Below are 21,588 nucleotides of genomic sequence, written 5' to 3'. Positions count from 1 at the left end.
ATTAGTGTGCAGTCATTGAAAGGTGCTTTCCAAAATCAAAGGGCTTTCCCAAAATCCTGACCTCTGTATTTAGCTGTCGTCACAGTTTGTATTTTTTACCATGGGAAAAGGGCTGATGCGAGCTGGGAAACCAGCAGTGGCCAAGTGATGATTGCATGGTTTTTATATAAAATTGAAATAATAAATTGTTTTAAGAAAACCAAACCACTTTTCTGTGCGTGAGGCTCTGCCGGTGCTCGAAGGCTTTACCTGCTGCACAGGTGTGGCCATGGCCCCTCCATAGGGAAAGCAGAATCATGGAAGGGTTGGAGTTTGAAGAGACCTTATGGATCATGGAACTCCACTCGTCACGGGCAGGGACACCTTCGGCTATCCCGGACTGCTCCAACCTGCCTGTGGGCACTGCCAGGGATGCACGGGCAGCCACAGCTGCTCTGGGCACCTGTGCCAGGGCCTCATCACTCTCAAGTGAGAAGGATTCCTCCCCAGTAGCGCACCGACCCTCTCCCGGGACAGGGGCAGCCATTTCCCCGCTCCCGTCCCTCACCCCCGTCCCGGTCCCGCCCCGCTCTCCGGGCGCGCCCTCCTCCCGTCCCGACCTCCCCAAGATGGCGGCAGCCGCGCGGCCCCGCCCCTCTCGCCCTCCCCGCCATGGCGGCCGGCGGCGGCCCCGCCCCTTCCCTGCCCTCCGCAGCATGGCGGCGCTCACCGACAGCGCTCCGGACATGGCGGGCGGCGCGCAGCCGGCCCGGAGCCGGCCCGTGTGATGGAAGCGCTGGAGCTGCTGCTGGGGCCGCCCGCTGATGGCGACAGCGCTGCCGAGCCCGGCAAGGAGCCCGCGCTGTGCCCGGAGACGCTGCGCAGGAACGCGGCGGCGCTGGAGGAGCGGCTGTGCCGGGCAGCGGGCTGGGCCGCGCTGCGCCAGCTCCGGGCGGCCGTGCTGTGCCGGGCGCCCGCGCTGGCGGCCGGGGCGGCGGGCGCGGAGCCGGGCTGGGCGGCGGCCTGCGGGCTGCTGGCGCTGCTGCTGTGCCTCAAGGAGCGCCTGGCCGCGCTCGCCGCCGCCCCCGCCGCCCCCGCCGGCCCCGGGGCGCCCCCGCCGCCCGGCGCCGACACGCTGAGCGTGGGGCAGGAGCGGGCGGTGCGGCGGGCGCTGCGGGCCGCCGTGGGGCTGGGGCTGCTGCCGCACCTGCCGCCGGGGCTCGGGCCGGGGCCGGGGCTGGGGCCGCCGCCCGGCAGCCGCGGGGCCCGGCTGTTCGCCGCCGCGGCCGCGCTGGTGGAGCTGGCCCGGCTGCCGGCGCTGGGCGCCCCGCTGCTCGCCCGGCACCTGCGGCTGCTCCTGTGCGGGCTCTGCGCGCTGGGACACGGCCCCGCCGCCCTCTGCCAGGTCCGTGCCACACTCGCAGCCCGTGCCCCGCTCCCCGGTGCGTGTCCCGCCGAGCCCCAGCCCGCTCCTCCGGCGATCCCTCCCGTGTGCTGCCCCTGCGAGAGAAAGAACGGGAGGCACGGAGCCCGCCGAGGGGCGGCGGGGCCCCGGCACACCGCCCGGACCGAGCTGTTGTCAAAGCCCGGCTGTGTTTTGTTCCAGGGCGTTTCGGACGCGGAGCGAGCGCAGTGCCGGGAGGCCCTGAGGGACATCCTGGACCGTGTTTACCAGCCGCGGGCCGTGCAGGAGCTGCTCGTCCTGCAGGGACAGCCCAAGCAGGTACCCGGGGCCATCCCCGACACCGGGCTGTCACGGTCCCTACCCCCGTGGTTCCCACACGCCGAGGATGCCGCTTTTGTGGAAATGTTCTTACACCTTAAAAACCAGTCCCTGAGCGCTGGCGAGGCTCTGGGTGTGTGGCGTTCCAGCCCTGCTGTGCAGGAGCGGGGCGTGGGTGTGTCAGGGACTGTCATCGCCGCACGTGCCACCTTGGCTTGGCACCCACATCTGCCGTGCCCGGCCAAGCACAGCTCCTGCTCCTCCAAGCCTCACCCTTTGCACTCGGGGGATGGCACAGGGCACCTGCTGCTCTCTGGGGCTGTTCCAAAGCATCCTGGGGAGGAGGAGATGGGGAATCTCTTAAGTGTTGTTTTGGGCAAGTGCCCGTGGGAAAATGCCTTTAATAGAATCATGGAATCCCAGAATGGCTTGGCCTGGAAGGGAACTCAAAGTTCATCTCATTCCACTCCGTCATGGGCAGGGACCCTTTCTACCATCCCAGGCTGCTCCAAGCCCCGTCCAGCCTGGCCTTGGACACTTGCAGGGATGGAATAGCATGCTAAGCCCCTGAGGGCTGACCTCTCATTAATTCCTGATGTGCTTTATGCCGCTGGATGAAGCAGCAATTCAAAGCCTGTGTGCTGTGCTCTCTGTCAGAGCATGGGCTGTTGCCCAGGGGTGGGCTGGGCACAGGTGTGTGCAGACAGGCTCCTCACCTGCTCCTTTGGTGCCTTGCAGAGGGGCCCGGGGGCAGCTCCGGGCTGGCTGCGGCGGCTCTGCGGGCACCTGCTCTCCGAGAGGCTGCTGAGGCCCGGCGGGGTGCAGGCCGTGGTTCGGGGTGTCTTGGAGGGCACAGACGGTGAGTGGGGGGCTCTGGGCCCCAGCATCACAGATTCAGGGGTGTCTTGAGACAGTTCACCCCGGAAGAGCAGAGCCACGAGAGCTGGGTGTAGGGGCTGCCTTGTGCCAGGCTGAGGTGACACAGTGACACACCCACTGTGCCTCTGACTGTGCTGAGCTCCCAAACTGCTCTAATTTGGGCTACACATATGTTAGAGGGCCACACTGGAAGGCTCCAAGCCTGTTTGTGCCTCGGTGGGGTCGCACAGTGTGTGTGTCCAGAGTGGGATCAGTCCTGGGGAATGCCCTGTCCCAGTGCCAGTGTGGTGGGAGCCGTGCTGGGCACTGGGCTGTGGGAGCTGTAGGGACAGTGAGAGCCATCCCATGCCCTGCTCTCCATGTCCTGCCAGGGAAGGAAGCTGTTGCTCTCCACAAGCTGAATCCCACAGTTCTTAGTGCCAAAATCTCGTCTGGCCAACTCCAACCATCCAAGCACAACCTCTCCCCACCTTTTGGCTCACCCACCTGGCTGTAGGAATTGCTTTCCATTATCAGGGCTCTTGCACAGCAATTTTCCCCTTTTATCCTTAAGTTCAGGTGTCTCCTGAAAGAGCAATAAAAGCTCAAAATCCAATTTTTGGCTAGGAACACCTGGCTTCAGCCAGAGCTGGCTGTGGGTTGGAGCTAACCCGGGATTTGTGCTGCTGTTGTAGGTGGTGCTGGTGCTGAAGCAGCAGCTCTGGACTGGAGGAAATGTGATGCAGTTGGGAAGATCCTGGCTGCCTGTCCCCAGCAGTGCCTGTCCCTCGAGGACTACTACAGACAGGTGTGCCCCCAGGTAAGTCCCTCGTCCCCTCTGCCAGGGAATGCAGAGCCAGCTCTCAGCTTGGAGGGTGCTGGGGCTCTTCCTTTTGCTTCAGCGTGGCCTGGCTCAAGCCTGCACAACGTGGAGATGTTTTCCTGGCAGTAGGATGTTTCCACTCTTGAATTTCCCATGTTTTATTGAAATGCTGGATGATGTCTGATCGCACGAGGGGCTTGGCACTGTGCTACACAGAGCTCTGTGTGTAGCTCTGTGTGTAGCTCTTGCTTCCAGCCTTTGGCTCTGGGAGTGGTGCAGGCTCCTGGTTTGACCCAGAGAGGTGTCCTGTGTGTGGGGGAAGGACACTGGCTCTTCCACACACGGAATGTCACGCCAGCTGCCAGCAAAGCAGCACATGGGTGGCTCCTTGGCTGCTGCGAGGCGCCAGGCTGCCCCTCTGAGGGGCTGCTGATCCTTGTTTCTCTTTCCTTGCAGATTCTGGACTTGCTGCACGTGCAGGACAAAGTGGCAGCGCGGCAGTTGCAGCGTGTGGCCACCACCACGGTGCTGAGCATGGCCAGGGAGCAGCCCCAGCTGGCAGAGAGGCACCTGCTGCAGCCCCTGCTGGCCCCGCTGCGCCGCTGCTCCGCGGCCACAGGTACCCACCTGCGCTGGGGAGGGCTCTGGTTCTGCTCCTCTCTGGTTTTTGTCACTCCATCTGACTTTTCTCAGGCCAGGCTGGGAGTGTGGCAGCCCAGCTCTCTGTGCTGACCCTGTCAGTTTGTCTGGCTACACCATATTTACCCCTATTTGAGTGCAGTTGCTGCAGTGTGGGAGCTGAGCAGTTTGGCTCTGCCCCGTGCTCCTTGGGAGCCTCTCCCAGTCTGACATCCTTGTTCTGGGCTTGCAGACGGAAGCTGCTGGTTCCCCACACTGGCCAGCAGCTCTCTGGGGAATCATCCATCACAGAGTTGTGGTCTGTGTTGATTTCCATATCTCCTTGGGGGTTTATCACACTGCAGCACAATTAGGATGGCTAATGAGGGCTGCTCTGTTCCCATGGGGAGGGAAGGGAGCTCTGGAAGTGCTTTGGGGTGCAGGGAATGCAGTTCTGCTGCTGGGGCTCAGTGCTGGTTTGGGGGGCTCATGTGTGTGCCCTCTGCTTTCAGAGCTGGCACTGGAGGATTTGACAGCAGGGGCCGTGCTGGTGCCAGAGGCAGAGCTGGGCAGCTGTGTGGAAGATGTGCTCAAGGTACCATGTCTGCTTTGGGTGAGAAAAAGCTGGTTTGAGAGCCAGTGAGCAGTTCAATGTGTGCTGGGCCACACAAACCCGTGTCTCCTGCAGTCATGCTCAGTTGTCTGGTGTTCATCTGCAGGAGTACCCCAGCCTGCACGTGGGCTGTGCCAGGGCCTCAGCACCGTCACAGGGAAGGACTCCTACCAGTATCCCATTCAGCCCATCCTCTTGCAGTTGGAAGTTACTGCTCCTTGTCCTGTCACTCTATCCCCTGTCCAAAGTCCCTCTCCAGCCCCCTTGGAGCCCCCTTAGGCCCTGTAAGGAGCTCTGAGCTTTCCTTGGAGCACAGATCTTGGTTCTGGCATTTGAGGGATTGGTGAGGCCCATCCTTGTGCTTCCTGTGAAGGATGAGGGCTTTTTGTGGAGGTGTCTCCTGTGACAGCTCCCCACATAACTCATTTCCTGCCATTCCCCCCAGTAACCCCAGTGCCACACTGCAGGCTCCAGCAGCTTCCTGCTGCACGTTCCAGCCCACAAGGACATCTCCACTCCAGGAATTCAAGTTTCAGAAGCTGGTGACTTGCTTCCTGGCATGCCCCGAGGCAGGCTAAGCTCTTAAATGCTGGAATTGTTGTGTATTTTCCCAGTAATGATCTGTTGTAACTGGCTGGCAGGCAGAGACCGGTCTGGAGGGCTGCTCCCTCCCAGAGCAGTGCTGGGGGGGTTGGGGTGGGTCCCTCCTTAATGGCAGAGCACTGGGGGCCTGACAGCAGCCAGATTAGTGAGGGGACCCCAGATTTGGGGGGGGGTTCTTGCCTAACAAGTGTCATTTGATGCTTAGTGAGAAACCATCCTTGGGGCTTCATCGGGAGGCTTTGTGTACACAAGGGTCTGGGGAGGAGGAATGGCTCCGTGGGGATTAGCGCATGAAAACAGCTCTGTGTGCAGCACTGCAGCAGGGCAGGGCCCTCTGGGGACCATTTCTCAGCCTCTTGGGAGGGTGCTGGGTGAGGTTCAGGGGAGGAGCAGGGCTCTGCAGTCACCCCTGAGCCCCTATAGCCCCCCCAGGAGCCTCTACAGCATCCCCAGAGCCCCTGTAATGCCCCCTGAGCACCAACGACATTCCCAGAGCCTCTGCAGTCCCCCCAGTGCCTCAGCTCAGCACCCACCAGCCCAACTGCCCTGCCAGTGACTGATCTCTGTGTCTGAGATTTACAGTCATTCAGTGAAGATCTGCTCATGCCAGGGGGCCTGCTGCATCCCCGGGTAAGGCAGGACCTTACCCCTAAGCAGCAGACTTCACAGAAACTGCCTGCAACCTTCCTGTAGCTTGGAGCCCCGCTGTGGTTAAGCAAATTCCTGGAGAAAGGTGGTGCTGAAGGCAGGTTTTAATAGGGAATGTGGCATAATCAGGGAAGACAGCCTCCAGACTGAGGGAAGAGGCTGGGAGCCCTGCACCATGCTCCCTGGCAGCTGCCCTGTGCTCAGATGTGTTCCTGAGCTCCCCTCTGCCCCTGCAGGTGGTTGATTCCCCTCCCTGTGCCCCTCTCTCCCTCTGTAGGTGTATGTGGTTGGGAATGACAGCTCGAGCCTGCTGCTGGGATCCCTGCAGCCAGTCCTGGGAGTGGTGTTTTCCCTCCATTCCTTCGCCAGGCAGAATGTGTCATACTTACGGTAAGGGAGGCTTTGTGCTCTGCCTCTGCTGGGGTTTCATCTGCTGGGCTCACCCTCCTCCAGCAGCCACGCTCGGGGCACAGGCAGGAGCAGAGATGCTCCTTCTCACCCCAGAGCACTCTGTTCCAAGCAGGCAGCAGCCACAGGCAGGGCACACAGCCTCACTGGCAGCCTGTTCTCGTGTTAGCTTTTGTCTTCCCTGGAGCCAGGGTGTTCTGTGTAGAGCTGAGCGTGCCCTCAGGAGCACAGGGTGGCTCTGCCTACAGCAGGGATTGTGCTTGTCCATGGATGGGGTAGTGATGCTGGGAACTGGATGGAGGGATCTACAAATAGCATAAAATCGGGGAAATCAGTTTAAGCACTGCCTCTTGGAAGTACAGGATCATTCTCCAATCTGGGATCACTCTGCTCTGGTACAATCCTGGCAGCTGATCCCCACACCATGCCCAGCTCCCCATGACTGGTGTACAGTGGGAAGCACCACATGTGCCAGCCGTGGCAGGGACAGGGGTGACCAGGTGCTGGCTGTCCTCTCTCCTTGGACCCCCAGGCTGTCCCTGGAGTTAGGACCAGCCTGGTGAAAGCATTCCTGGTGGGCTTGCACAGTGCTCTGGTGATCCTGGCGTGTGGAGGCTTTCCCTAAAAGGTGTGTGTAGACACGGCCTGTGCTGTTTCATATTCAAGGCCTCGTTAATCACTTCAAAGAGCAGCGAGTGCCGTGACAAGCTGTGGGACACGCCAAGCTCACGCTGCTGCTGGGCCAGCACTCACTGCTTCCTCTGCTCAGGAATTTGGCAGGGATGACTGAACCCACAGCTGCCTGGAAGTGCTCGGGTTTCCAGACCCCTGGCACGGCCCGGTGCGGCTGCTCCACCTCATTAACCTGCTTCTTTCCTTGGCAGGGCTCCCCGTGCCACCTCAGTGCTCCCATCTCCTTCCTCTCTCCCTTGGCACTGCCACCAGCCCTTGTCACCTCGGCGTGAGGCACAGGCAGGGTGTGCCAAGGGTGTTCACAGTGCTTCCTTGCCAGCCTGAAGTGTGGAGGAACCCAAATCCTTCCATCTGGGAGCGCCAGAAGGGCAGGATGTGCTGCTGATTCCCTTAGAAACAGGCACAAATGCCTTCAGCTGCCAGAGCCAGGAGCTGGAGCATCCCAGGGAGAGCTGCTCCAGAGCACTCCAGTCGTGTCCCTCATCCCAAAACTGTGCAGGGAAGGTGCGGTGGGCAGAGCAGTGTCACCAGTGGCTCCTTTCTCCTTGGCAGCTCCCCGTGCCAGGACATCCTGCTGTGGTTCCTGGAGAAGGCGGAGCGGGAGCAGTCCCTGGCTGTGCTGGAGGGCCTGGCTGGGCTGAGCAGCCACGTGCCCACCCTGCACCCACAGTGCCAGCTCCAGGTGGGCAGCGAGGGCGGTGCTGCCGTCGTCCTGCAGGAAACCATCAGGTGAGTGCTGTGGGACAGTCCCTGAGTCACTGGGCACCCTGGGCTTCCCTGGCAGAGAGCCTGGGCAAAGGAGGGGCTGCCAGAGCCATGCCACGGGGTCTCATCCCTTCAGGTTCAGACAGGTGACACTTCCACAGAGCCCCAACCATCAGGTGAGTGCTGTGGGACAGTCCCTGAGTCACTGGGCACCCAGGGCTTTCCAGGGAAGCCTGGCAGGGAGCCTAGGCAAAGCAGGGGCTGCCAGAGCCATCCCACAGAGTCTCATCCCTGCAGGCTCAGGCAGGTGACACTTCCACAGAGCCAGCACAGCCCCCAGGTTCCCTGGACATGGTGCAGAGCTCTGACTTCCAGCCACACAAAGCATCACGCTCCCCTGAGCGTTGGTGTGCGCTCCCTCCCTGCCTGCTGTGCAGTGTCTGGGAAGGGGATGTGCATTTCCAATCTCAACACCCCCAAATTCACCTTCCAGCCCCCAGCCCGAGCCTGTGTGGTGGCACAGTGGGCAGAGTCCCTCGGGCACAGGTGGCACAGTCACAGCACAGACTGTGGCAGTGCCAGCGTCACGGAGCTCCTGGGGCGTGGGCAGATGGCCTCTGAGTGCAGGCAGAGCTGCCCTGCTGGGAGTTAACTGCAGCCTTTAGTCTCCAGCCATGCAGGCTGGGATGTCCAGCAGCAGGAGGCTGGGCTTGGACAGAGGGGCTGTGAGCTGGCAGGAGGGCCAGGGCAGCACTGGGGGCAGGCAGAGGCACAGCTGTGCCCAGGGCTGTGCTGGGAGATGGGGGCACCTGCAGAAAAATCCCCACAAATATGTTTGGTTTGGCTTCTTTTCAAGCTTTTCCTGATCTGAGTTAGAGCTACAGACTGGTTTGGGTTTTAAGACCTGAAAGCTCATCTAGTTCTGCCCCATGGGCAGGGACACCTTCCACTATCTCAGGTTGCTCCAAGTCCCATCCAGCCTGGCCTGGGGCACTTGCAAGGATGGGGCAGGCACAGCTGCTCTGGGCAGCCTGTGCCAGGGCCTCCCCACCCTCACAGGGAAGGATTCTTTCCCATTATCCCATCTAAGCCACCACTGGTCAGTGGGAAGCCATTCTCCCTTGTCCTGTCACTCCATGCCCTTGCTCAAAGTCCCTCACCAGCCTTTTTATAAACTGTAGGTACTGGAGGGCCAGAATTAGAAGCAACTCTGCCTTGTTGAACTGGGACTACTTTAAACTTGTTCCATACTGGCTCTGCCCATGCCCCTGTTGCCACAGCTCTGCCTAACTTACCCAGCACTAATCATGGTGTTTATGGGCTGGATGAAATGTATGTTTTGGGCTCATGGTTTGTGTTAATGAGTGCAGGTTAGTTAATAAGCAGAGCCCAAATGACCTGGGCAGTGTTTGGCTGAGCTGCCTGCGGGCTGTGCTGGGAAGTGCTGGGAAGGAAGGCTTCCAGGGAAATGCAGCCTGGGATTTCACCATGCCCTGCAGTCTGGGTGTCAGGGGGTTCTGGGTGTGGTTGTGCTGCTGATACAGTGACCTGTTCCAGCGATGAAGATGAGGCCCTGTACCAGAAGATCTCCTTGGAGCAGTGCCATGTGGAGAGCTTGGTGGAGCTCCTGTCCCACTGCCAGAAGAGTGGTCTGGCAGGAGACTTCTTCATCCACTGCCTGAAGGTGAGGGCAGCCAGCCCCTGGTTGGGGCATACCTGTGGGAAGGGGTTCCCTGGACAAGCAGAAGGCAAAAGGGGGATCATCCCCTGTGTGTGCTGGGCTGTGGTGTGTGCTGGAGCAGCCCTGTGTGCTGGGTGGGAAGCCAAGGAGTGGGAGCAGCCCTATCCCTGAAGGGGTTAACCCTCGTCCTCCCTCTGGGCTGTTTTAACTACAGGAGCATGTCTGAAGTGTGTTGGAGGCTGGGAATAATCCCTGTTGCTTCCTTGGCTCCAGAAGAGGGGCCCCATACCTGCTTCCTTTGATCTCACTTGGAGCCCCCCACGGTTCCCTCCAGGCCTGGGTTGGACTGGGATTCTGTGCCCCAGCCTGTAGTCACAGGAGGGGATAGGGATGGGACACCCAGGAGCTGTGGACAGCTCTGAGAACCCTTCATCCAGCAGCTGGAAGGAGGTGGTGGTGTGAGGAGTCACCTGGCATTGCTGGCCCCACGTTTAACCCGTGCCTGCCCTCCCCTCCCTTCCCTTCCCGGCAGGAGCTGACTCAGGTGGCTGCAGAGGATGAGGCAGCTCCAAACCCAGCTGTGGAGCCTGGAGGGACTTTGCTGGAGCTGGAGCAGGACCAGGCCAGGCAGGGCAGGAAGCTGCTGGTCCTGCAGCTGGTGGCCGCGCTGTGCCAGGGCGTCTCGGACACCGTGTTCACTGACATTGAGCAGGTTGGTGGTGCACAGCCTGGGGGATCTGCTGAACACTGCCAGGAGCCAGGGCTGAAGGAGCTGGGATTGCTCAGCCTGGGGAAGAGGAGGGTCCAGAGTGACCTTTAGGGAAACTTCCAGTGCTTAAAGGAGCTCCCAGAGAGCTGGACAGGGACTTTGTGCGAGGGGGTGACAGGACAAAGGGGAATGGCTTCCCGCTGACAGAGGGCAGGGTTAGAAGGGGTACAGTGAAGAATTTCCTCCCTGTGAGGATGGTGAGGCCCTGGCACAGGTTGCTCAGAGAAGCTGTGGCTGTGCCATCCCTGGAGGTACCCAAGGCCAGGTTGGATGGGAGCAGCCTGGTTGGCATAACTGTGCTCCTGCATTCATGAATGGGCAGTGCCAAATTTATTAAATATTGTCATTTCAAAGGCCACTGGTGCCCCTTGGTCCCAGAAAGGATATTTAAAATCTTTCCCCCGAGGCTGCCCTCGATGGGGTTGGTGGGGAAGGCAGCTGGCACCGAGGGCAGCCTGGCACTCCCTTCTGGATCCCCTGCAGATCCCCTGCAGATGCTGTGGCTTTCAGCTTCCTCCTGCTGTGTTTTATGGCTGTTTTCCCCAGTGCCCCGGCGATGCCAGCTCCCCGTGCTGCCGTGGGCAGGGCTCAGGCAGGTTTCCTCACGTTTCCTGCGGGACAAAGGAGCCTTTGTGTGCTCGGCAGCAGAGGGGACACAGCCAGCCCAGCTTTGTCCCCACCTGCCTCCATCACACCCACCCGCCGGGCCCAGAGGCGCTGGGAAATGAGGAAGGGCTTTGCCAGGGTCCAGCCGGGAGTCTGGGATGAAAACCCACCACCAAAGAAATGCAGACAAAAAATCCATTATCCTCCTGCCTGGGGTTGTGTTTCAGCGAGGCCCCGGGCTGGGACAGGGACAGGCTTTGAGCAGGTTCTGCACTCTGGGGTTCCCTGGGCTGTTTGGGGGGCCCTAATGGGGTGGGAGCAAGTGGGGTGCATCCTTCCAAAGCTGGAGCCCAGGAGCAGCAGCTGCTGTGCCCCCCCCAGCTGCACATTTATTTTATTTACGTATTCTCCTCCATAACCAAGGTCAACTTGATTTCCTCACTGCCCCAAGGATTCTCTCCTCCTGCCTGAGACACAACTGTGCCCCAGTGTTTTATTTTTCTTTTTTTTCCCTCCCACTTTAAAATGTTTTTTCTAGATTATTTTTTTAAGTTTTAATTTTTCTCAGTTGCCATCTACTGTGATTTATTCACCATTTTCCTTTTTTTTTTAATATTAAATATAACTTCAACCCCTCCAGCTCACGTGTCACTGTGTTGTGAGAGCAAATACTCCAATTTATTTTTTTTTTACTTACTTGCTGTTTGATGGAATTTCTTCTCTGGAATAATTATCCCAGCAGGTACCTGAGCCTTTTATGCAGCCTTTTCCAAAGCCTTTTCCCACAGCCTCCCTCCTTGCTTGAGGGATGTGCTTAAGGCATGTGGCAGCTGAGGAGGAAATCCTGCCTGCACCCCGTGCCCTGGGGGTGGAAGTTTGGAATTTGGTGCAAGAGGACCTTGTTGCCCTCATACTTTGTTTTCTGAAAGAGGAACACAATAGTTCCTCCTCTGTTGCAACACACCTGTTAGGTAGGAGTGACCCTGGTCCAAACCCTTCCCAGGCTTGTCTGGGAGAAGATAAGGCATGGAGAACATCAACTCCCTCATTTCAGGATCTGTTAGGAAGGCAGGAAGCCTGTGGGATCAAAGGTGTTGGTGCCAAGTGTGGAGAAGGCCAATGCCAACCAGGCAGGATCATTACATGTGGAATAAAAATATTGTGGGAAAAATCCCAAAGTAAGTGAGAACACGGGAAATGGCTCAGCTGCAGTGTCAGCTGTGCAGGATAAGGGGGAGGCTGGTGTGGAGGATTGCAGACAGGGGCTGGAGCTCCTTGGCTCTGGGATTTCCAAACCTTTACCTAGGGCAATTCCATACAGACCCACCTTGAGCTTCTCTTTGGGACTATCCCAGCTTCCATCCCATGGTGGAGCCAGGCAGGAGGCAGGGATGGAGCTGGGATCCCTCTGTTCCTCCAGCCCCAGGGGGGCTTCTGCTGCTGAGAGACCCCACCAGATTGACCATCACCTTGTCCCACTTGTGGACATGACTTGGCCGAGCCCACACTGGGCCTGGGGCGGCAGCAACAGGAGGAAAATGGGAAGGGTTTCACAGAATTACAGAATCACAGAATATTCTGAATTAGAAGGGACCCGCAGGGATCATTGAGTCCAACTCCTGGCCCTGCACAGACACCCCAATAATGCAACCCTGTGCATCCCTGAGAGCAGTGTCTGAACACTCCTTCAATTTGTGTGGGATTGTGCTGGGGAGCTGTGTGGGACAGGGACACTCATTTGTGTGGGATTGTGCTGTTTGTGTGGGATTGTGCTGGGAGCTGTGTGGGACAGGGACACGCATGTGTGTGGGATTGTGCTGGGAGCTGTGTGGGACAGGGACACTCATGTGTGTGGGATTGTGCTGGGAGCTGTGTGGGACGGGCACCCTCGGCTGGGCTCAGAGGCAGCGGGAGCTGCAGGGGGCTGCCCTGGGCTGTCCGTGCTGCTGATGGCCGTTCCCTTGCAGGTGCAGCAGTTCCTGGCAGCCGTGCTGCAGCGGGCCTGTGCCCACCCTGCGCGGGGCCCGGGCGCGGCGGCCGAGGCGCAGACCCTCGCCATGGCCATGGCGCTCGTGGCCGCCGTGCTTGGCGGGGCCGTCCAGGTGAGGGCCGAGGCTCGGGGGGTGTGGGGTGTGGGGTGTGGGCTGGCACTGCCATGGACAGCCAAGGGTGCAGTGGCACAGCTGGGCTGGCTCGGGGTCACAGCCTGTAAATACATCTAGAGACATAGATATATAATTTTTTTCTCCGGGGTAGTGCCAGGGTGCTGACCAAGGATTCAATCAGAGCAGGGCACCCCCAAGAACCCAATTAACTAATTTGTAATCTCTCCTGAAAAGGCACTGTCAGAACAGTGCAGTCACTTACAGCATCTTTAAATACCAGCACTGCACCCTCTGCATCCCCACATGGTCACAGACTCAGGCTGCAGAGCATTGTGAACTTCCCATGTGGGCTGTACCCTTGAAAATCCCCTTATACTTTTATATTTACATTTTATACATATTTATATTGTTATTTATATCTCTCAGTTTCCTTGTAATACCTATATATATATATGAGCTCTGTGTCAGTCAGTGGAGCTGCCATGGGGAGCAATGGCACATCCATTAACGTGCTGCCATCACTGAGTTCCTGGGGTTGTTTCATCCCTGGATTTGCCCTAAGGAAGATCCAGCTGTTAACAGAAAAAGATCATTTATTGTCTCTTATTGCTAAATTTCTAATACTGGGAAAAGAGCTGTAGTTGAAGAGAAGTTAAAGCCAGAGTCTTGTGGCTGCAGTGGGCCCCTCCCAGCCGAGTTCCTGCTCCCACTTTTGCGTTAATGGGAGTGACATAATTTGGAAAATGGAATGTGAAAGGTTTTGGAAGGAGCTGGAGAGCTGTTTGGGTTTCAGCAGGCAAGGGGTTTTATGCAATCATCCAAAATCCCTGCTGAAGCACCCTTTTCCAGGCCTCACATCCCAGATTTTAGTGTTAAATCCAGGTTAGGGCAAGAGCTTCTCCAGCTCAGGACAGGTCATGGCTGCTGTGCCAGGAGCATCCTTCCAGGCAGGACTGATGGCAAGTCTGGCACTGAATTTGTGTGGAATTGTGCTGGGGAGCTGGTGGGAGGGATGTCCCTGGCTTGGTCCCCATAGCCAGACCCTGCTGTTCTTCAGGTTCACGTGCTTCTCACCTTCTCCCATGGCTGCTCCCAGGGCTGGGATTGGCGCTGGGCTGAGAGGAGCTCGTGGTGCCCAGAGCCCAGCTCCTGACCTAGGGATGGGGCTCTGGGGCTCCTCACCCCCATGCGCACCCTCCTGGGAGCATGCCAGGGAGTGAGCCCTTGTTCCATTGCTGACAGCCAGCGCTGCTCCTCTCCCTGCCAGCTGAAATCCAGCGATTTCGCGGTGCTGAAGCGCCTGGTGCCGCTGCTGGAGGAGCTGTCCCGCAGCTACCCCGAGCCCCTCACGCAGGAGCTGGCCTCGGACCTGCGCATCGCCATCCTCACCCACGGCGCCTGCTCGCCCGGCACGCTGGGCACCGCTGCCCACGGCCTGCTGGGCACGCAGCCTGGCACGGCAGCACGGAGCCCGGCTGGCAGAGCCCCCAGCCCCCCGGCTCACAGGGACAGCAGCACGGGGCAGAGCAGGGGCCGGGAGCCCGGGGCCTCTCCAGCCCCCCGAGCCCACAGCCTGGCCCCGGGGGGGCTGCAGGAGCTGCTGCTGTCAGCCTGCGACCCCCAGCCCCCCGGGCGGGCAGCTGCCCTGCGCCGCCTCGCCAGCCTGGTCACCCAGAGGGATCCAGAGGCAATTCGGCTGCAGGAGAAGCTGCTGCAGGTACCGGGCTCCTGCTGAGGTCCCTGTCCCTTGCCTCGGTCCCTGTTCCCTGCTGTGTCCCCCACCAGCAGAACTGGTGCTGAACAGGCCATCAGGCTGGAGATGGTCACGATTATTGGAGCTCTCTGGCCTTGCTGGCCCAGCCCAGGGTCACTGCTGATGGCACTTTGCTTCCTTCCTTCCAGGTGTTCCTGGAGAATCTTCAGCACGAGGACGCCTTTGTCTACCTCTCAGCCATCCAAGGTGAGCAGTGCCTGTCAGGGCGAGTGCCAGCCCTTTGTCAGGGAAGGTTTTGTGCTGGGCCCTGGGAGTGAAGAGCAGCAGAGCCATGGCCAGGCTGAGGGCTCGGCATCTCCTGCCCTCCCAGATTGTGGCTTTGTGCTGTTCCATCAAGCCTGGGGCCACATGTGGGCTCTATGCCAAGTTCCTGAAGCTGGAGACTTCATCTCCCAGTCATTCTTACTCCCTGGAGCTGGTCACCATCCCTGTGCCAGATGTGTGCCACAGGCTGGGGCTGCAGTTCCCGTACAGCGTGGGCACAGCCCCAGCACCCACAGAGGGGTCTGTTCAGCTGAGGCTGGCAGAGGATCAGGACGTGGGGGACCCTGAGGGCTCTGCCAAGGTGGCAGCTGCTGAGTACTCAGAGCCCTTCCTAGGAAACCCTCAGGTCAGTGCTTGCCCCAGCATGCTCGGCACAGCCCCACAGCACTGGCTGCCCGTGGGATTGCAGGCAGGTGTTTGTGCAGCGGTGACTGTGTGTCCTGTGTGACACTGCATGGTCACAGTGCCCTGGGTTCCGCGGAAGGGATGTGTGCCATTCCCCTGGCTGATCCCCAGCCCTGCTGGCACCGCTGCCGCGGGGCTGGTAACCTTTGGCAGCATGGGAAAGGAGTTCATGCCGTGCTTCCCAGTGCCTGTACGGTCTTGAGAGGGCCGGGCCTGTCCTTGCCCGGGGCTGGAGCACAAAGGCTGTAACGTGCAGTGATTAATGCCCCTGCAGCTGCCGGTGCGTGATTAACCCTGGTGCGGTTCCTGCAGCACTGACTCACCCGCACCTGTGCCCTGCCGAGCCGTGCCGTGCCAAGCACAGGCCTGGGGGCTGCACCAGATGGGTCCCCATGTCCCACTTGCTCCCTGGCACAGCAGCAGGGCTGGGGATCAGCCAGGGGTTGTGGCACCGCTGGGTTTCATGGAGCCAGGCTCCAGTGGTGTAGTCCTGATGTGCTGGACATCACACCTGGAATCCTGGGGTCAGTTTTGGGCCCCTCATGACGAGACAATCATTGAGGGGCTGGAGTGTTCAGGGTGGGGCATTGGAGCTGGAGAAGGCTCTGACCCCTGCATCTGGGATCTGGTCTCTCATCAGCCCTGGGGAGATGCAGTGGGCAAGCAGCATGCGCTGGCTCCTGCTCCCAGTCTGGGCCAGGTAAATCCAGCAGGGACAGAGGCACGCTGGCACCATGTGCTGATGGCCAGGAGCTGGGAGCAGTGACCAGACCCTGTGCCCAAGCATTGGCTGCAGGGCCCAGCAAGTCCTCACTGGTCAAAGGGCATGCCCAGCAGCAGGGAGTGGACACCTGCTGCCAACTGCTAAATTACTGATTTTCCAGCTTTTCTCCCCTCCAGGTGTTGCCCTGCTCTCCAGTGAGTATCCAGAGCGGATTCTGCCCGTCCTGCTGGCACAGTACGAGCGCCCAGCACAGGGCAAAGAGGACACCATGGCTGCTGTCACCAGGATGAAGCTGGGCGAGGTGCTGATGCGTGTCACCCGGGCACTGGGTGAGTCCCTGGATGTGGACATGGCACTGCCCGCTGCCAGCAGCCACAGCACTGCTCAGCCTCACCATTACCAGGGGGAAAGCCCACAGGGGACTTTTCTTGTCAGAAGGTGAGCAGGGTCTGAAAGCCCAAGAGAAGCTGGCAGGGGCTTGGCAGCAGCAGGAGCAGGATGAGGGTCCTGCCAGCAGCAGGAGCAGGATGAGGGTCCTGCCAGCAGCCCACCATCCCCTCAGTCAGCAGCACTGGGCTTGGAGACTGCCGGGAAGCGCCTGGACACGCCGGGCTCAGAGGTAGAAGCTGGATGATGCTTTTCTGGCATCTGCTGTTGGGACACGTCCTAAAATGCCTTGCCTGACTCTGTGGAGGAGGCCTGGCCAGCAGGAGCACAGAGCTGGAGCTGTACATGGCCAGGGAGGTGGCAGCAGTGTCCATGGTGCTGGGGCAGCCAGGCAGAGCTCCCTGGTCACCGGGTGGGCACTCTGTGCCTTGGTTGGGCGTGCCCCTAAAGGGCCAGGACCCCCTGAGTCCTGGGACTGTGACTCCTGTGGCCTGTGCCACATTCTCTGGCACCAGTGGCACCCCTGGGCTCTGCCAGCTGTGGCATCAGTGCCAGGCTGTGCCACCATCCATCCTCATTGCTGAGATGGGTTCAGGGCGTCCCACTGTGTCCTGTGGGGCTCCAGCGATCAGCTCAGAGCCCCTCAGTCCCAGACCTCCCCTGGCAGTGTCCGAGTGTCTGGCTGGGTGCAGGCTGTCCCTGGCAGCTGCCCCGGGGGTGGTGGCACATCCTGCCCCAGGGGTGGTGGCACGTCCTGCCCTGGGGATGGTGGCACGTCCTGCCCCAGGGGTGATGGCACGTCCTGCCCCGGGGGTGATGGCACGTCCCACCCGGGGGTGGTGGCACGTCCTGCCCTGGGGATGGTGGCACGTCCTGCCCCGGGGGTGATGGCACGTCCTACCCCGGGGGTGGTGGCACATCCTGCCCTGGCTCTCCCCGCGGTGCCCCGGGAGCTGCTCCGGCGCGTCCCGGCTCGCCAGCGTATTTATAGAACAAATTGCACCAGGTTGTTCCTGTTGCAAAGCTTCAGCATCTGAGCAAGGATTTATCCAGCACTTCCAGGATCCCTCCACAGCTCTCTGTGTCTCTGAGCTCTCCTGCTCTGCCAAGAGACCATCGTGCCCTGCTCCTGCCCTATGCCCAGCCTGTCCCATGGAGTGGCTTTCCCTATCTAGGAGGGGAAAGAATGTTGCATGCCCCTTCTGTAGCCATCTGGCTTAGAGGCTGGTGCACTGCTGGCTGTGGAGAGGATCCCACTCAGATCACCCTGCACTGCTCATACTGCTGTAATTCCAAGTCCTGGGATGCAGGCACAGAGCATGAGACATTCCCAGCAAGTCCTTGGCATCACAGGGCTGCCCTGTGCTCCCCCACCCTGTGCCAGTGCCCAGCCTGAGCCCCCACGTGCAGGGTGATGGGGGGCTTCCCCTGCCCCAAGGATCATTCCTGTCTCCACACCCTGGGGCATCCCAAGGCATCCACCCCAGTGCCTCCACCTGCTGCAGAACACCATTGTCCGAGGAGTTTCCGGAGCTTGAGAGAGCTGGAAAAACATAGAATGTACAGGCCAGCTGGCCTTCTGGAGCTTTCTTTCCAGCCCTCAAGGCCCTGTCTGGTAGGAGGTGTGTCCATACCGTGGGGCACACAGCTGCTGTGGGATGACCACACTCCTGGGATGGTTGTGGATGCTGAGCACGGGTGTGAGCTCTCATTAGCAGCTCACACATCCACAGCACCTCTGTGCGCTAATTGGGGCAGGGGATTGGGTCTGGATGATGTCAGAATTTGATTCACGCTTGGTGTGTCTGCAGGACCGTGAGTGACCCCGTGGGAGGACTGGAATGTGCCAAAGAGCCCCAGGTTCTGTGCCACGGGGTGTGTGCTGGGGGGCACAAGCCACGCTCCAGATGTTGAATCCAGCTGTTCAGTGGTGCTGCAAGGCAGATGCCCCACCCATGTGTTCCCAGAGGAGCCAGGGTTTGGCAGGCAGGGTGGGCCTTTCCCTGCTGGTGGCACAGGCTCTGCTCTCCTGGCAGGGGACATGGTGTTCGGGCACCGGGAGCCGCTGATCCGCGCCTTCCTGCGGGGTGCCCGCGATCCCGACGGAGCCCTGCGGGCCAGCAGCCTCTCCAACCTGGGCGAGCTCTGCCAGCACCTGGGCTTCCAGCTGGGATCCATCGTCCAGGAGGTACCGGCCCCATCCTGACCCTCACCCTGCCTGGGGAGCATCGGGCCCCTCCTTAACGAGCGCGTTTGTTAGCGCATGGTTGGGCTGCTGAGGACGTGGAAATGGGACATTTCCATATGGAAACGGGACATTTCCATTAAGGACATGAGTGATAATTGCTGATACTGTGGAGTATAAAAGTCATGGGGCCTGAAGCAAACACTAGGGAGGTTCCAGCCTTCTAGCCCTGATTTTTGGTGCCTGCTCCACCCATGGCAGCCATTGCCAGAGGAGACCCGGGGGCACAAGTGGTGCCTGCCAGAGACACCTCCCGCTTAATGACACCTTGTTACTCTCCCGTTATCTTAATTATCATTATCGGTGTCATCAGTATCAGGAGCTGGCCCTGACCCGCCCCGGCTGCAGGCTGTGGGTGAGATTTGGCTTCGGGAGCTGCTGGGAGGTCCCAGTGGGGTGAGCCCGACTCCCGGGGGCCCAGCAGCCCTGGAGGCGATGGGTCTGTGCCCCGCGGGAGCCAGAGCTTCACACCCCCGCCCCCTCCGGTGCTCCTGGAGTGAGACACCGTGGCTTTGGCACCGGGGCTGCTCTGTTCCCGCTCGGCACCGGTGGATCCCGGCAGTTGATGTGATGCCAGTGAGCCACACGCTGCTATTTTGGGAAGGTGCGAGCTCTGCTAATTCTCCCGGCTGTCACTGCCGGGATTTAATTAGATTCCTTTGGCTCTGCCTGATTTTTATACAGACTCTTACACAGCTTCCTGAGGCATCCATGTGCCGCCTGGCCCGGGGGAGCTGCTGGGAGCCCGCACCCAGCAGGGCACGGGGGTCCCATCCTCGTTCTTGGGCCATTGCCAGCACGTCGGTGGCTGCTCCAATGGGATCCCCTGCACCTCTCAGCCCCTGGGGATGCCCCCCTGCCCTGTCCCCACAGGTCACCTGCTGTGTGACGGCCATAGCCCGCACAGACCCCGAGGCTGAAGTGCGAAGAGCTGCTGTGCACGTGGTGGTGCTGCTGCTGCGGGGGCTGAGTGAGAAGGTCACTGAGGTGGGTGAGCCCCTGCTGGTCCCTGGGGCAGGGACAGCCCCCAAGGGGCTCCTGGGCACACCTTGGGGAGGGCCCGTGCTCTGTAGGGGCTGCAGGGCTCATTCCCAAGCGGCTTCCAGGGAAAGTCCCAAGGGACTGAGATTCCCAGTTTGGGCATCCCCCACTAAAGGGTTCCCTCAACAGATCCTGGGGAAGGGGGGCTTTGTGGGGGTGTCCCTCTGAGCTGCTGGGCTGTGCCATGGACAGTGCCATGCCATGCTGGGGCAGTGCCAGCGCTTGGGAGCTGTGGGAGTTGGTTCATCACTGATTTGCCTTGGAAATGCCCGGTTTTTCCACCACTGCAGCCTCCCTCCACAGTTCCCAGTAACAAGCGTGTTGGGACTCAGCTCCCGTGGGGGAAACAGCCAGTTCCCCAGGGGAATCCCCGCAGCCGGGATCCCGACATGCCCCCGTGCCCCTGGGCTGCAGGATCACCGCAGTGTGCTGCTGCCATGGGGGGAAACTGAGTCACGGGGGGCCGGGGCTGCGGCGGCCGCGGTCGGTGCCCCGGGGGAAGGGGCAGTCCCGGCCTGCCGGGGCTCGCCGAGGGGCGGTGCTGAGGCGGGCCCTGCCCCGTGCGGTGCCCAGGTGCTGCGGGACGTGCTGCGGGACCTGTACCGCCTGCTGAAGCACGTGGCCACGGCCGAGCGCGACGCCGCCACGAGTGCTGCACGCGCAGCTGGCGCTGGAGGAGCTGGACGCTGCCATGAGGAGGGTCCTGTTCCCCCCACAGACCCTGGAGAAGAAGATCGTGGTGCTGCCGTAGCGGGGCTGAGCCCGTGGAAGTGAGCTGCTCCTCCCTGGGGTCAGGGCCGTGGCTCCCAGGGCAGGGCAGCCGTGCCCTCCGGGATGCCGCTGGCGGTGCCGGGCGGGAGGGGAACCTCGCTGGGATGAGGTGTGGGATTAAACGGAGACCTGCTAATCCCTGTGTCCGTGGTGTCTGTGGGGCCGTGCGAAGCTCATGGGTGCCATCGTGGTCATGGCCCAGACCCTGTGACACCCCCAGGGTAAGCCCTGAGATGGGCAAGCAGCTGGCAGGGCCAGTGCTTCGGCTCCCTTTGGCTAGGCAGCACCAAATGTGTGGCTGTCCCCAAGGGGAGACAGGAGGGAGGGGGGCTCTGCTGGCTGCAGCCCCAGAGTGGAGTTCTGTGGCCCTCCTTGGCACTGTACTCACACCACAAGAATGCTGAAGAGTCCAGGGGCTCCCTGACCACAGGGTCTGTGTTCAGGCCCCTCTGGTGTGGCACCAAGAGCCCCTCCATGCTGAGGAGGGGCTAAGAGACCCTGCAGGCTGGGACCAGCACTCACCACTGTGTGCTCAGGGATACCCCAACGTGAGAGTCACCTCCTCCCTCCCGGCAGGGCAGTCCCCATGAGTGCTGCAGCACCAAGGGCCCCGTTCCTGCCCCAGGAGCTGCTGCACAGCCACAGAATGGGAGGAGCAGAGTCCTCAGGGACCCAGCTTGGTGGCCCCTTGCTCCCCTGGCAGCCCAGCCCCACCATGCACAGCCCCAGGAGCCCATTTCCCACCTGCCCTGTGTCCTGCCAAGGGTGGGGTGTCCAGCACCCCCTTCCCTGCAAGGCTGGGAGTCCTGGCCACGTCCCCAGCCGGGCTGCTCCTGCTGCAGGGATCCCCTTTCCCAACTCCTGGTGCTCAGAGTCTCTGAGCCAGCCCCAGCATTACCTCAGACCCAGCTCCCAGCACAGCAGGACACGGCTGGGCTGAGAAACCCAAAAGTGCTGAATTTGAGCCCCGAGTCGAGGCTGTGCTTCCTACAGACTCAGAATGGTCCCTCCAGGAGCCGTTTGTCCCCTGCCATCAGGCCGGCACAGGGACAAGGTGCTGCTGTCCCCGGGATGCCCCTGGTCCTGCCCTGGCACGCATCGGCCACGGGGACAGTGGGACACGGTGGCGCAGGAAGGTGACACGT

General features: G+C 60.6%; 1 protein-coding gene across 1 annotated transcript; it reads left to right on the top strand.

The window, feature by feature from the left end:
* The first annotated feature begins 325 nt into the window (after positions 1–325).
* Positions 326–20,680, top strand: TANGO6 (transport and golgi organization 6 homolog). The gene is given in 19 exon segments (XM_030956341.1): positions 326–395; positions 609–1,384; positions 1,586–1,731; positions 2,443–2,561; positions 3,256–3,380; positions 3,840–4,002; positions 4,514–4,596; positions 6,143–6,255; positions 7,519–7,695; positions 9,229–9,355; positions 9,885–10,064; positions 12,695–12,829; positions 14,100–14,549; positions 14,735–14,792; positions 16,176–16,328; positions 18,423–18,574; positions 19,505–19,618; positions 20,246–20,320; positions 20,322–20,680. Coding segments are annotated over 19 exon segments (3,318 nt in total). The 3' UTR covers positions 20,424–20,680.
* Positions 20,681–21,588: the final 908 nt, after the last annotated feature.

Source organism: Camarhynchus parvulus, chromosome 11 (assembly GCF_901933205.1).
Source record: "Camarhynchus parvulus chromosome 11, STF_HiC, whole genome shotgun sequence".
In the NCBI taxonomy this organism is placed as follows: Eukaryota; Metazoa; Chordata; class Aves; order Passeriformes; family Thraupidae; genus Camarhynchus; species Camarhynchus parvulus.
This window is presented reverse-complemented; position numbering and strand designations above follow the sequence as displayed.